The sequence below is a fragment of the Nycticebus coucang genome, chromosome 20, assembly GCF_027406575.1.
Source record: "Nycticebus coucang isolate mNycCou1 chromosome 20, mNycCou1.pri, whole genome shotgun sequence".
Classification (NCBI taxonomy): Eukaryota; Metazoa; Chordata; class Mammalia; order Primates; family Lorisidae; genus Nycticebus; species Nycticebus coucang.
Window position 1 is genome coordinate 14,629,779 of NC_069799.1, and position 15,944 is coordinate 14,645,722.

Here is a 15,944-nt window from a genome sequence, read left to right on the forward strand (position 1 = left end):
AGTGGAAAACATGTATTTACTTTATATTTATATATAAACACATATGTATGTATATATAACTGAAATACATAAAAGGATATAATTTCTATTCAGCACTAAATAAAAATATCCCTCAGACAGAGCCACATGTCAGAGAAGGCACAAAGCCCTGTGTAAAAAGAGCTACAGAATTTGTTAGGAAAAGTCCACATTGTAGCTCAGCCCTTACCCCAAGAATTATACCACATATGCTTGTCCTGCATGAAGCCTCCTACAATGCCAGCCCCCTGGACATGACAGGTAATTTCATCCTTCTCTTAACTGCCATAGACAGCCTTTGCTTTAACTCCCAGTGGCGTTCATCTGTCTGTAAGGTTACTGAGTTGTTTTTTTTTTTTTTTTTCAGACAGTCTCACTCTGTCACCCTGAGTAGAGTGACCTCACATCACACCTCACAACAACCTCAAACTCTTGGGCTTAGGCGATTCTCTTGTCTCAACCTCATTAGTAGTTGGGAATATAGGTGCCCACCACAACTACTGGCCATTTTTTGTTGCAGTTGTCACTGCTGTTTTAGCTGGCCAGGGCAGGTTCCAACCTGCCACTCTCAGTATTTGGGGCCAGCCCCCTAAGCATGGAGCCACAGGCGCCGCCCAGTTCTTGAATTCTTTTTTTTTTTTTTTTTTTTTTTGTAGAGACAGAGTCTCACTTTATGGCCCTCGATAGAGTGCCGTGGCCTCACACGGCTCACAGCAACCTCCAACTCCTGGGCTCAAGCGATTCTCTTGCCTCAGCCTCCCGAGAAGCTGGGACTACAGGCGCCCGCCACAACGCCCGGCTATTTTTTGGTTGCAGTTTGGCCGGGGCCGGGTTTGAACCCGCCACCCTCGGTATATGGGGCCGGCGCCTTACCGACTGAGCCACATGCGCCGCCCAGTTCTTGAATTCTTTATGTGCATGTTTTTACCTAGATATCACCATGTATATTTCACAGCAGAGTCTAACTACTATTTATTTAGTAGGTGCTCAAGCTTGGCACAGACTAAACACTCAGTAAATAGAGTTTCATTTCTTTGGTCGAAATTTCTTAAATAGTTACTGTATGGCATGCTCCGTGGCCCTGGAATATCCAGATGAATAAAGTCCTGATCCCTGCCCTTAATTTAAAAAAAGAAAAAAAAGTGCTGTGGGGAAGAAACTATTAGCATAGTTCAATGGTTCTTCCAAGCCTCTTGTTCGATGGCATTCGTGTCACTCAGTCAGAGAGGTGGGCTCTTAGGCCCCATCCAATCAGGGATGGTCCGATATGAACTGTCCAATCAGATGCACAGCCAGAAAGAAGAAGGCGGCACCCAGGATTCTGAGCAGTGTTTGTCACTAGAGCTGGCCTCTGATCTGGGACCTTCTCTTCAGCTGTTCCATCTCCTGGGGATCTCAAGTGTCTGTGCTGCAGTCTCTGTCACCCTGTAACCTGCAGGTACTGGGAGATCTGTAGGGAGGACACCGGGACATCCTGGGAACTGGGAAATGGTGAGTACAGGAGACTGGGTGTCCTGAGAGGGGGAGGGGCATGGTTGGAGCCAGAAGTGACTAGCAGGATGGGCAATTTCCCTTCAGTTTTAGAGTTTTCAGAATAAACTTTGCCACTGGCACTCCTTGGCCCACAGAGCCCACTTAGCAAAAGGTGGAGGTGGGCAGGGAGTTGAGACCCTGTTTCTCCGAGCGTTTCTGAACCTGTTACTTGCACTACAGCCCAGAGCTCTCTGAGCAGCTGTGTGCCTGCAGCGCCTGGTGTCCCTCCCTTGTGGTGACCTTAGAAGGGTCCTCAGGGAAGAATCCGAACTGAGTGTGTGGGGTTGGTTCATGGGAGGGGCTGTAGTCTGTGGGGACTTCAACCCCTCCATTCTTTTGTTAAACAAACTGAGGTCCCTACTCGGTGGCTCCCTCTGTTGCTGAACCAGCAGTGGCTCGTTTGCCTGTCCTTGTAATTAAACACGGGGACAGGGAGTTGATGCGCTAAAAGACTTTATTATAAGACAGGCTAGTAATTCTGGAGAACATCGACAGTAATTTTTTAAATGCTGTTTTTTCTATGTAACAAATTTTAATCATTTATATGGAGAATAATTTAACAAGTATACTAAAATATACTTATGTGATTAACAACTTGTAGGCAAGTTAAATACATGTAACAATTTTAAATTAATCAAAAATCATCATCAATGAAACATCTTTAACATGCTATTAACTTGTTCTATAGTGCCTTATTACTTCCTCGTTTTTGTTTTTTTTTTCAACATTATTATCTTTATTCCCTATTTGTGGTTTTGCCTGTTTGACTGACTTACTCTTTCTATGTTTTAAAGTGAATTCTTAGTTCAGAAATAACTAAGAAAGGTTGTGGTGTCTGTGTCTACCATATTCTCCACTTTTATTCATTTTATTTTCACATCTATGAAATTGATTTAAAATGAAAAGAATTTTAAATACTTTTAAATTTGTTATGGTTAGTTAAATTGACATGCAGGATGTGCTGGTTAATTTTGTTTTTGAAATTTGTGAAACATGGCTGAGCATGGTGGCTCAGGCCTGTAATTCATGGTGCTGTAAAGAACCATGTGAGGGCCTGTCCAACGAGGAGGTAAAGTCCTGCAGGGCACTAGAGGCCAAAGCAGGTGGATTGCCTGAGCTCATGAATTTGAGACCAGCCTGAGCCAGAGAGACACCTAAGCTCTAAAGAAAAAAGAAAAAAAAAAGAAGTCAGTACCTGTAGTACCAGCTACTTGGGAGTCCCCGGCAAAAGAATCACATAAGCCCAAGAGTTTGAGATTGCTGTGAACTGTGACACCAGGCACTCTATAGATGGTGACAAAGTGAGACTCTGTCTAAAATAAAATAAGAAAAAAATGAAAAAGAAATTTGTGAAACAGTGGGAACATATGAATGGTATACATTGCATTTTGTAACATATTAAGAAGCTTATAATATATAACATAAGAATATAAAGGTACAGACTCAGGTAATGTTGGGTAATTATGACAATTCTTCAGATAGGAAGTATTGGATATTCTGAAAAATCTTGTTTGTTGTTTATTTCGACTATGTCTTTTATACATCTTTACTTGTTTTTAATGAGTTGGGAACTGATTGATAAATTGAAACAGTATATGGATTAAAATTTTTTACATCTATGATTGTGTTTTAATAATCAATAATGGCTGCTTGATTTTTCAGTATACCTTCTCATACTTGTTTAAATTTAATGCTCAGAGTGTTTATGGCTTGAGAAGTTGTATTAAGGGCCTTCAGGATAGGACAGGCCAATGGACTAATTTTCAGATTGAGCCCAATAGCTATTGTTGGTATGACAAAAATGGCTAAAGTGAAAGGTTCCAGACCCAAGGATAAAATCATTCTGAGATGTGAGATGAAAGGAAAAGGGAGATCCAATTCATGCAGTTAATGTGGCCTTTATTCTACCTCTGAGTACAGGTGGGCTGAGATTCCTGACCCGGGAGAAATCCACACGTGAGCTATGGTGGGCAGGATTTAAAGGGTTAGGGCATTGAAGATTGTTGGCATTCCTATTTCCTGGGAGGGACATGAGTTTGACCCTCTCTGGATGGGCTGTCAACCTGAGCCTGTCTGAGTGGGGCAAATTTATTTGGGCAGTTGATCTATCAGACCAGCCTGTTTAGTTTATTATAAGAAGGTAGGGTGATGGGTGTGGCTTCTTTTTGAGGGCTTCTTGGGGGGTGGGTTGAAGGGGCTGCGTGGGCTGCCTGTAAAAAAGAATTGGAGTGGGAGAGGAATGGTGGTTACAGGAATTTCTTGGTTTTTCTTCTGCTTGAGGTGGTTGGTATTTAGTAGGGTGATGATATGACAGTTTTCAGGTGATTGTTCAATAAATTGAGAGATGAAGCAAGGAATTGCTGATCTGCAACTGAGAATGAAAGTTATTTATTTATTTATTTATTTATTTATTTATTTTTTGAGACAGAGCCTCAAGCTTTTGACCTGGGTAGAGTGCCATGGCATTATAGCTTACAGCAACCCTCCAACTCCTGGACTTAAGCAATTCTCTTGCCTCAGCCTCCCAACTAGCTGGAACTACAGGCTCCACAACACCTGGCCATTTTTTGGTTGCAGTTGTCATTGTTGTTTGGCAGGCCCGGGCTGGATTAAAATCCGCCAGCTCTGGTGTATGTGGCTGGCCTCTTAGCTGCTTGAGACAGAGGTGCTGAGCCAGAGAAGGATTTTGATTAGTGATTTTATAATCAGTTGAGATTGATGGGTAGGGGAGAAAAGCCAGAACTGGTAGGAGGGGTAGCCAGAAGGAGAAAAAGAAAGAATAAGAAAATTGTATTTCTGAGGGAGAAGGTCTTGGAAGGTGCCCTGTAGTTGAGAGAGGATATCCGAAAAGGTTGAGATCTAGGAGAACAGGAGGATAGACCTGCAGGGCATTCTCAATGGTGACTCAGCTCTTAGGAATTTGTAAACTTAACTTCCTGAAACTTGGAAATTTCCAAGCTCTGTGAAATCCTGTAGTTCTTTAGGAGCTGGAATAGCATCTCCCGTTTGATTCGAACTGGCCAATGAGAAGAGTACCTATGGACTGGAACTTTTTGACTGTTGGTAAAAAGGGAAAGACCAAGCCAGTCGGGGAGCTTGGTCACTTAGAATTCTTCTGTGCCATAAGCTCCTGGCTGGTGAATAAAGCCCTTCCTCCTATAAACGTGGAGGCCTTTCTCTCCGTTGGGCCTCCTCTTCCTGCAACATAGTCATAGATTTTTGAAGGCTCCAAGGAGGTCATTCCAACTTTGAACCTGTAAGAGTAGCCAGGCGTCTTGAGAAAAGTTATAGAGAAAAGGAAAAAATTGGGGAAGAATGTTATACATTTATTAGGAAGTGGATTCTTCAGAAATCCTGGTGAGTTTGAGGTGGTGGGGGACAGTACTTGTGATTTCCAGGGATAGTTCTTCAGTGGTGGAAGTTTTCCTGTAGAACATCGTTTTATTCAGGATTGGTGAATCCTAACGGGGGGGCCCACAAGGTGAACAGCGTGGGGTTTCTGTAAAGAACCATGTGAGGGCCTGTCCAACAAGGAGGTAAAGTCTTGCAGGGCACTAATTTTGTGAGCTGTTGTATAAGGATGCTGTTCATTTGTTCTACTTTTCCTGATGATTGGGGTCTGTAAGGCACATGTAGATGCCAGTGAATTCCTAGGGCTTGAGAGATTTGGGAGGTGATGTGGCTAAAGAAAGCTTGGCCTAAGCGCGAGATCCTGTCAGCTGCGGAGCACTTCTCCATGGTCCGCGCCACACGCAGCAAGGCAGGACAGACCACCATCCAGTGGTGGTCTGGGGCTACCGAGTGGTGGGGCTGGTGGTGGGACCCAAGGGTGCCACCATCAAGCATCCAGCAGCGGACGCACACATACATCATGACGCCCTGGGCGCGACAAGGAGCCGGTGTTTGCTGTGACTGGCATGCCGGAGAACGTGGACTGGGCGTGTGAAGAGATTGAAGCACACATCACACTGCACACTGGTGCCTTCACCAAAGCCGGTCCTGACAGCGACTTCCATGCCAACGGTACCGACGTCTGCCTAGACCTTCTTGGGGCGGCTACCAGTCTCTGGGCCAAGGCCCCCAACCCAGGACGGCGGCACCCCACAGCCACGGCTGGTCTCCGCGGGGACAGTGCCCTAGGTGCCCCCAGCACCCCCGAGGCCTTCTACGCGGGCAGCTGCGGGGGACTACCAGTGCCAGACACAGGCCCTGCCAGCCCCTACAGTAGCACCGGCAATGGGGGCTTCACCTTTGGTGGGGACGCCCTGGTCCCCCTTCAGGGACTGCTGCCTCTGAGGACTGCGACTTCAGTTTCGATTTCTTGGCTCTGGACCTGACTGTGCCCGCTGCAGCCACCACCTGGGCCCCCTTTGAGCGGGCCCCATCCCGGCCCGCCTTTAGTGGCTGCTCAGCTGTGAACAGGGCCCCAGCGCCTCCTGCCACCAGCACCCGGCACAGCAGCGGGCAGGGGACCCCCAGCCACTCGCCCACACTGCCTGATCCCGGTGGCCTGGGCCTGGAGCTTCCCCTGGCCCGCCGCGGCGCCCCCGACCTGGTGGGTGCGCTTCCCTGGCGGCCCCCTCGGGGCTCCCTGCCCTTTCCTGGCGGCACCACCTTCTCAGCAGCCACCTCACTACCCAGCAGCGCCCCAGCAGCCTCCTGCTCTCCGCTGGACTCCAGCACCTCCGAGAGCAACTGCAAGCCCTCAATGGCCGCAACCGTGGCCCCTGGGCCCCCGGCGACGTCAGCCTCCCCAGTCTTGGCCCGGGAGTGCGTGGTGTGCGCCAAGGGCGAGGTGATGGCCGCACTGGTGCCCTGTGGCCACAACCTCTTCTGTATGGACTTTGCTGTCCGAATCGGCGGCGAGAGTGAGCCTGAGTGTCCCGCATGCCGCACCCCGGCCACCCAAGCCATTCATATCTTTTCTTAGCACGGGCCTCTATTTGGCCCTGGGCTGGCTGCCACCAGGGCCAGCTGCAGGCAACAGGGGTGGGCAGGGCCAGGGGCTAGGGGGCCAGACCTGGGCCAGGGGGACCGGGCTAGTGTTTACAGACGAGCTTTAACTCCTGTCCCAAGCGTGGAGACTGCGAGCCCGCGACCCGGCTGCACCTCATTTCTTAACAAATAACAGTATTGAGTCCACAGGTTACAATAAACCAGAGAGAAAAGGTCTCCTTGCACTTTTATTTAAGACACCCCCACCTCCAGGGTGATCTGTAAAAAAAGAAAACACAATTTTTACAACTCTCGGTGTGCTCCTTTTGTACACAACAATTTTATGATTTCACAGTTCGTTCTCAGCGGCCTCAGACTGTGTAGACATTTCTGCAAGGAGGATAGTGACATTTTTATTCCCTTTTCGGGGCTAGCCGTTTACCCTTTTGTAAGTCAGCCACGCTAGGCTGGAGGGGGGCGGGGAGCAGGGTCCAGGGGCTCCCAACCAGAAATTTCTAACTTCTTTTTTTGTTTTAATTATTAATCCCCTTCCTGCTGTGGTTTCTGTTGTCATTTTTTAATTTTTTTTTTTTTTTTTTTTTTTACTTTTTACCTCGTGTATATGTAGGGAATTTGTAGGGAAATATGTACTTTATGGAATAAATTTTAAGAACTAAAATATATTTTATTTTAAATAAAGTAATGGACCTTTAATTTTACACAGCTAAATTACTGATTATATGTTTGCTAAGCTGATTTAAGGGTTAAAAAATTGTATCAAGAGTTTAATTTTTTGACTTCAAAGCCTTCTTAATAGTCTTTTTACTACATGTGAAAAAAGAAAAAGAAAGCTTGGCCATTGTCACTCTGAATAGAGCTTGGGAGATGGAGTCTAGGAATAATGTGGTGTCCTTTACAGTGAATAATGGCAATTTCCTTTGTAAGTATAGTTCCATTCACGAGGTCTTTAATGAGTGTGGCATTGATGACAGAGGAGCCTTGGGTGGTCATGAATCCCCTTTCTTGCCTTATGGCTGCTGAGTGGAATTGTAAGGCTTTAGTGAGAAGGAAGACTTCTGCTTGTTGTGAGGAAATGCCCTGAGGCAGAGTTACAGAGGTGATAATGTGAAAAGAAGACACAATAGCAAAACCTGTCTTGGCAATGGAGTGAGCAGTGGGCTTAAAAGAACTGCCATCAATAAACAAGGTGTCTTCAGGAATAGGTAAGGGAAAAAGAGAAATATTTGGAAAAGGGTATAGAGTTACAATAGGATCTACAGGGTGGTCACATTGAGAGAATGAAGGGGATGTTGGGGAGGGTTTGGAGAGGAGCAGGATGGGTAGTGGAGGTGGGAACCAGCAGGAATCATCACAGTTGCTTGCAATTTTGAGAGAGTATCTCTACCTAGTAGGGGAACATTACATGAGGGAATGATAAGGAATGAATGCAAGAAAATGTCCAGAAAATGTGCACCATAAAGGTGGAGTAACATGGGGTAGATTACGTTACCATCAATACCCATCATTGAGATCTTGGTTCTAAAGGACCTTTATAAGATGGTGAGAGAGAATACCCAAGAAGGGTGAGATCTAGAAGAACAGGTCTTCTCAAGGAGACCACAAGGATACACATGCAGGGTCCTCTCCACGGTGACTGAGCTCTTGGGAATTTGTAAACTTAACTTCCTGAAACTTGGAAATTTCCAAGTTCTGTGAAATCCTATAGTTTTGTAGAGGTGGTAATAGCATCTCCCGCTTGATTCAAACTGGCCAATGAGAAGGGTATCTGTGGGGTGGAACTTTCTGACTGTCAATAAAAAGGGAAAGACCAAGGCAGTTGGGGAGCACGGTCATTTGGAATTCTTCTATGCCATGAGCTCCCAGCTGGCGAATAAAGCCCTTCCTCTTTTAAACATGGTGTTTGGGTGCTCTTTCTCTCCATTGGGCCTTGTCTTCCTGCAACATTTTTGGTTCCCTGACTGGGAAGTGAGATCACCCCTGGAGAGAACACACACCTGGTAGTTGCTGCCAATCCTCTGGACACCTACGTGGGGGCCCCTGATCGGCCTTTGTGATGTGAACCACTGAGCACACCAGGGAGGCAGTTTGGCCTTGACTGGGTTGAGAAAGAACTCCGTCAGCGGGTCTTCAAGGAGTCAAACACCGGTAGAAACAGGTACCTACACAGAGAGATGTCTAAGGAAAGGTATGATCCATCTGGGGATCCCACTACAGTTTTAGTGGAAGAGGAGCCTCATCAACTCCTTGGGCATTAGATCACCAGCACGTCTGTTAGAGGTGTGTGAGAGTGTGTGGATGTAGTGTGACTGAGATAACTCCGAGGGTGGAGTTGGACCTCCCTTCATAGGGCCTAGGGGAGTGTTGGTTTGCCTCCTATGGCTAAGTAGCAGCTCGAGAGGGAAATCAAGGCTGTCCAGGTTAAGAAGTGAGTTGGAATTGTGTGCATGTGAGTGCTCTGAGAATAACTGAGATAGGTAACAATTGGTGGGGTTTTGCCCCCACCCCCCATTCATTGGATGAAATGAATGTGTGAGTGGGCCCTTCTTCCCTGCTCCAACTGTACCCCCTGGCTATTCAGAGAAATTGGAAGTTCCAGGTTTTCTGCTTTCTGTCTGGTGGCAGCCACGGGGCCACGTGGGACTTGGGAGGAAATAAAAAGACATAAGAAAGAACGTTGTTGTAGTTTTGTTACTGGAATTTCTTCAGTGAGTGTTTGGTCTCAGGAATTTGAGAATTGAGACCGCGGGCCACAGATCAGTGATAAAATGCCATTTTGTTGGACTGGGGGGCACGCAGAGAGAGAGTGGAGAGTGCCAGATCTATTGGCAGAAGGGTCGTGCCTTGAAAAGTGTTGCGGTTCAGGAAGTCCAGTGAGCTCTGGATGGCCCTTGAAAGTCTGGGGAAGAGAGTGTAAATCCCATGCTGGATAAGGCTTTATCCATATAAGCAACAGGTCTCCAAGGTGAACAGCCTCTGGAAGGGAGGAGGAGGCCCAGATTGGAGGTTTCCTCCATAAGTACTTTTTCTAGGGGTAAATAATTGGCCCTGAGAGATATTTTTGCCAGGACTTGGTAGATGGAAAAATACCTTTATGAACTGAATGGGTGTTCTAACAAATGAATCAATGCAGCACCTCACCTTGGACAAGGTTATAGGTCTTTGCTGCAGATTTGTCTGGGAGGAGATTAGGGTGTGTGTTCCTTAGTCAGGGTGGAGCTGTCCAAAAGATTTCAGGCTACTTTGTCCTTGACCTTGCTGGGGCTCAGAGAGTTTGTGCCTGGAGATGGGAGTCTAATGTCTAAGTTCACCTGAGCCTGAAAAATGGGGGTTCCCTGTCCAGCCCTGAGTAGGAAAATCCTGTATCAATGTTACATCTCATAAATGTCTCTCAATTGTATTTGGTTGTTTAAATTGTTGGGGAAACTGAATCTTTGTCAAAGAATCAGATTCTTGCCTTTTAAACCTTCTAGTTATCAGTTTGGCTGAGTGAATGGGTGACTTCATGGCAAACTGGCATCCTGTTTTGTGGGAAGTGAGTTTTTGAGAGTAAGAGAAATTAGACAGAAAGGAGATTGGCATTGTGTAAAGAAAGAATCTTGTGTGATAAATTTCGTCCTGAAACAGAATGGTTGTGTGAAAGGCAGGGCAAAAGTTAAAGTTTAGAATGTTTGTAGATGGTCTATGCAGGTTAAATGAAGCTCATAAAAGAGAATTTGTGAAAGAATTTACATGTGATTTAATTGACTATGTATTTCCTTTAAAATCTTGCGGCTTGTAATTTTCTTTAAACAAATGTTTTAGGCCTTTGATATTTGACAAACCTTCCAAAATAAAAACTTTAAATCTGGGGCATATTGCCCATAGGTCAGTGGTTGCAATGATGGCCACATGCACTGAGACTGGCGGGTTCAAACTTGTCCCAGGCCAACAACAACAAGAAAATAACACAACTTTAAATTTGGTCTTCTTGAAATATTAAGACCACTGAAAGTCATGGGAAAACAAATTAAACTTCTTTGATTTATTAAAAATATATAGGAAACATTGTCAAATATGAAATGGTGATTAATTTTGTGTGGGTTATGGTTATATATATATGTTCCAATATTACAAAGCATTTGTCTGTCCTAATGTATAACACATTGGTCTGTCCTAATATTTATTGTTGGTAATAATTTTAATTCATGTAAATAAAGTAAATATTTTTTATGTAACTGGCTGAGTCCAAAGTTTATCCTAAAAAGAAAAAGAGGGCGGCCCCTGTGGCTCAAGGAGTAGGGTGCCGGTCCCATATGCCCGAGGTGGCGGGTTCAAACCCAGCCCCATCCAAAAAAAGAAATATCAAGAGTAGCTGATGAATTCTCTCGAATTCAAATTCCTGATGTCTTTGGAAATGGAATGCCTTTGAACTAAAAGCAGATTTTTAGAACTTTTATTGGAAAATTAACATGTCTATGAGTATTGCTAACATAACTTCAATAGAACAGAAATTAGTTACGTGGAACTGGGCTAGTTTGTAATGGCTTTTTGTTTGAAATATTGTTGATTCTTTCTGTGTTCTGTTTTCCAGAAGTCAAGAAAATAATTTTCTGTCTTTTGAGCTATTTGTAGCTTTTTAAGCAATGTATGTACTTATTAGCAGAGGTTCAAACATGTATTTTTCTCTCTCCTTGATTTCTCTGGAATTTGAAAGCCATTTGTAAGTATTCTTAATTTCTGACAATACAGTTATTTGCATAAGTTCAATAAGAATCTGTTTTGTTCTATAGGACGGGATGAAGGCATTGGTTATTTTACCAAGGCTTTGGCTGGAATAGCATTTCCAGAGGTGTCCAGACTTCATTAAGGAATTAAGGTTGACTTTATAAGGCCAATTAAAAAAGCCCTTTGGAAAACTGTCCAGATACCCATCAGTAACATTTCTTGATCTGTGGTAAGTAACAAAAGTCGCTTGCTGATGGGTACGGGAATCGAAATGTGCTTGGGGACCTCAAGAGAAAAGGGATTTACCCAATGAATACAGGTATCTAATGGCACAGATGAAACCTGGGCTCTGAAAGGCTTTCAAAAAGTCCAGCCTGAGATTCCTTATAAAAGGTTCCAGCAAAGCCAATTTTTAAAAAAAGAAGAGCCTAGATGGCTAATAATTAATTATTCTTACTGCATTTTATGCAAATAATCAGATCCCGTATATTGAAGGTACAGTTTATTTTGGCAAATAAGTTAGTTCTACTATAATTTGCCTTTAGTAAAGAGAGAAATTGGAGAGAGAAAAATAGTTTAAAAGGAGGAAAATTAGGCTGTGGTCCACCTGTATTTAGATCCCAGCCTTTTCTGTGCTGTCAACTCATAAAATTAGATGTAACTGTTTTACTAAATTGCTCTGTTAAATGGGACTAAGAGACTGACCAAAAAGTATAGAATTATATACAGTAATTATATTTACTCTGAAGCCTTAAGACTCAACAAAGGTCGCCTGTTGGCTACACTGGAAAAACTTGTGCAGTATTAAATGTTATCTAGAATTTCCCAGTAAATGGTGTAACTGTAACACTCCATCCTACTCTGCTGAATCTGCTGCCAGCAAAAGCCAAATGGCCCACTTGTCTGGACTTAAAAGATGTCTTTTTCAGTATAAGGCTGGCTCTGGGAAGCCAGAGGCTATTTGCTTTCCAGTGGGAGATACCAGACATGGAAACAGTACACATGGACCAGGTTGCCACAGGGTTTCAAAATACCCATGATTTTTGGAGAAGGGCTGGCTTGTGAACTCCAGAAATTCCCAGCTGAGGAATTAGAATGTGTGCTGTTCCAATGTGTTATTGACCTCCTTTCAGGACACCCTACCCAGGAGGGCTGAGCCCGAGGCATGGACTGTCTTTTATGACATCTAGAGGTATGTGGCTACAATGTATCCAAATGAAAGGCCCAGATTTGCCAGCAGGAAGTACGTTATCTAAGATTTACTATCCAGCAGGGGTAGAGGTATCTAGGCATGAAATAGAGGCAGGTCATTAATTGTCTTCTCAACCCCACGAGCCAAAAGCAGGTTTGGAAATTCTTAGGCCCAGTCGGCTTCTGTCACCTTTGGATACCCAACTTTGCCGTCTTAGATAAGCCCTTGTATGAGGCAACTAAAGGAGAAGAGGGAGAGCTTTTGGAGGGGGGAGGAGATCAGGAACGTGCCCTCTCCCAGCTAAAGACGAGGCTGGTGGTTGCACCTGCATTGGGACTGCCAAACTTGACCAAACCCATTACTCTGTATGTCTCAGAGAGAGATAAATTGGCTATCGGTGTGTTAACCCAGCTGGTTGGGTCCTGGCCAAGGCCTGTAGCCTGCCTCTCTAAGCAGTTGGATGGAGTGGTAAAAAGATGGCCACCCTGCTTACGGGCTCTAGCTGCTACTGCTTTCCTGGTGCAAGAAGCTGATAAGCTGACTCTAGGGCAGGATCTCAGAGTGAAATTACTACACTGTGGTCAATTTAATGGACACTAATGGACATTTTTGGCTCTCTAATGCAACACTCTAAACCAAGCCACGCTCCTTCCAGTCAGTGGAAGAGAGACTGAGCATGACTGTACAGAAGTTAAAGATAATGTTTACTCTAGCAGACCTGACTTGCATGACCAGCGCTGGACAGATGCAGACTGCGACTTGTATGTAGATGGAAGCAGTTACATGACGGTGCAAGTTGAGTTGTGGGCTGGGTATGCAGTGGTCACCTTAACAGAGACTGTGGAGGATAAGCCCGTACCTCAAGGGACATTGACTCAGAAGGCTGAGTTAATTGCCTTGACTGGAGTCTTAGAACTAAGTCAAGGGAAAAATTTGAATGCTTTTCTGACTCTCCAAGTACACAGGACATTGTACAAGGAGAAGGGACTATTAAATTCTGGGGGAAAAAAGACATTAAGTATCAGCAGGAGATACTTCAGTTGCTAGAGGCAGTATGGAAACCCCCAAAGGTGGTAGTTATGCACCGTTGTGGACATCAAAGAGATGCTTCCACCATCACTAAGGGGAACACCAGAGCTGACACTGAGGCAAAGAGGGCTGCCTCCCAGCTATACCAGGTGTCACCAGTGGCTCCCCTCATCCCATGGGTTCTGGAGCTCACCCCTTTCTACCCTCAGGAGGAGAAGGAATGGTTATTGGTGGAGGGGAACCAGGAAGCAGAGGGAGGATAAATAAAGATGCCAGACAGACAAGTAGCAGTCCCCCAGACTCTAGGAGCCACTGTGGTGACAGGAGTATTTGATGAAGTTGCTGGGCCAGTACTTCTACATCTCCCACCTGGCAGCCCTGGCCAAAACTGTCAGTCTACAGTGTGTCGCCTGCAGCCAGTTCAACGTGTGCCAAAAAGCAGCGGTACCCCCAGGAATCCAGTCATATGGAGCAATGCCCTTCGAGGACTTCCAGGTTGACTTTACTAAATGCCCAGGTTTAGAGGGAACAAATACTGGCTGATCATGGTCTTTCAGACTTGGAATAGATAAAAGCCTTCCTCACCAGGAAAAAAGGACTTCTGAAGTAGTAAAGTATTATCCAGAGAAATCGTCCCATGGTTTAGGTTGCCACTCTGTTTTAAATTTGACAATGGGCTAGCCTTAATAACAGAACTAGTGCAAATAATAAGCTAAAGCTTTGAATAATTTATAGGCCTCAAAGCTTAGACAGGGTAAAATGGATGAACAGGACCATAAGAGCAGAAATTGGTAAACTCTGCCAGGAAGCAAAGCTTAACTGGATGCAAGCCTTGCCACTGGTGTTGTTCAAAGAGACCTCTGTCAATTCTCTGCAATTTAGCAGGAACTCCTGAAAGAACTGGAAAAGACTGAACTGAAAAGACAAAAAGCCTAGAAAGAGTAGCAAGGAAAATCTCCACTGGGGTAATTGTGTTCTGTTTAGTCTTTTGTGTCTGTACATCTTTTCTCTCTGGAAGATCAAGGAGACCAAGTCTAGGTCTGGAACCAGAACCTGGTCCCCCTGATACCAAGGTAGAAAGGACTTTACACCATCATTCTGACCACACACACAGCAGTGAAAATGGAAAGAATCCTCACCTGGAATCATCACAGCTGGTGGAATAGGGCTTCACTGCCCCTTGGAAAGTAAAGGTAACTTTTAAGACAATCAACTTGCCCTGCTCCAGCCACATACTGGGAGCTGGTTGGTCAATGCACCCCTGAAGCCTGAGGAAACCCCTCGAGGGACTTGTCTTAATTGGACTTTGAACTTTGGGAAAAGGAGGGAAATGTCACAAAGAAAAGTAAAAACTTGTATGTATATTAGCCCACCACCATGGTACTATTAAGGCCTGAGTAGAGAACCCAAGAAGAGTCACAGTCCCTAAAACCTCAGTACTGAGAAGTAATTAATATTGGCACCTGCAGAAACAAGCTAATATTAGACCCCAAATTAAAATATATTGGAGTCTCAAGAGAGGGGGAATGAGAGAGGATACCTGAGAAGGGTGAGGTCTAGAAGAACAGGTCTTCTCAAGGAGACCACAAGGATACACATGCAGGGTCCTCTCCATGGTGACTCAGCTCTTGGGAATTGTAAACTTAACTTCCTGAAACCTGGAAATTTCCAAGTTCTGTGAAATCCTGTATTTATGTAGGGGCAGTAATAGCATCTCCCACTTGATTCAAACTGGCCAATGAGAAGGGTACCTGTGGGGTGGAACTTTTTGCCTGTCAATAAAAAGGGAAAGACCAAGACAGTCGGGGAGCATGGCTGTTTGGAATTCTTCTATTCCGGCGTTTGGAATTCTTCTATGCTGTAAGCTCCCGGCTGGTGAATAAAGCCCTTCCTCTAATAAACGTGGTGTTTGGGTGCTCTTTCTCTCCGTTGGGCCTCGTTTTCCTTCAAGAAGGGCATCATGGAAGAGGTTGCTCCCATGTATATTAAAAAAGAAATTGGCTTATCTTCCATTAGCAAATTCCTCTGAAGTTTAGACTTTGTAATTATCCAGGAGACACCATGATGCTCTGAGAACCGTGAATTTTTTTTTTTTTTTGGTTTTTGGCCAGGGCTGGGTTTGAACCCGCCACCTCTGGCATAGGGGACCGGCGCCCTACTCCTTGAGCCACAGGCGCCACCCAGAACCGTGAATCTTTAACAGCTAGGCCAAGTTCAGGAAATTCAGGCACATTTTGGGTGCATCCATGAACCAGGTCCCCAGGACTTGGGCAGAATTTTGCTTAATTCTGGGAATGTCTACAAACCAAATTCTCAGAAGGACTTGGTTTGTTAAACTTCAAGTGATGCCTTCTGCAGGTTGGGCACAGTTTGAGGGCAGGGTTTTGGTTTGGGCATAGTTTTGCCTAGTGACCTGGCCTGCCACATTTAAAGCACAGTCCTGGGGGAAATCTCATTTTTTTTTTTTTTTTGTAGAGACAGAGTCTCACTTTATGGCCCTCGGTAGAGTGCC

At 44.9% G+C, this 15,944-nt stretch overlaps 1 protein-coding gene and 1 pseudogene across 2 annotated transcripts in view; both read left to right on the forward strand.

The window, feature by feature from the left end:
• The first annotated feature begins 1,362 nt into the window (after positions 1–1,362).
• The window catches only part of LOC128572925 (zinc finger protein 43-like), a 61,759-nt gene continuing 47,177 nt past the window's right edge, over positions 1,363–15,944 (forward strand). The window contains exon 1 of one of the 2 annotated variants that reach the window (XM_053573083.1): positions 1,363–1,509. In XM_053573083.1, the coding sequence (XP_053429058.1) occupies positions 1,507–1,509 (3 nt within the window). In that variant the 5' untranslated portion in view covers positions 1,363–1,506. Of the gene's footprint in view, positions 1,510–12,191; positions 14,626–15,944 lie in introns of those variants that run through there. The other variant, XM_053573084.1, reaches the window with a different exon arrangement.
• On the forward strand, positions 5,228–7,694 carry LOC128573062 (RNA-binding protein MEX3D-like; annotated as a pseudogene).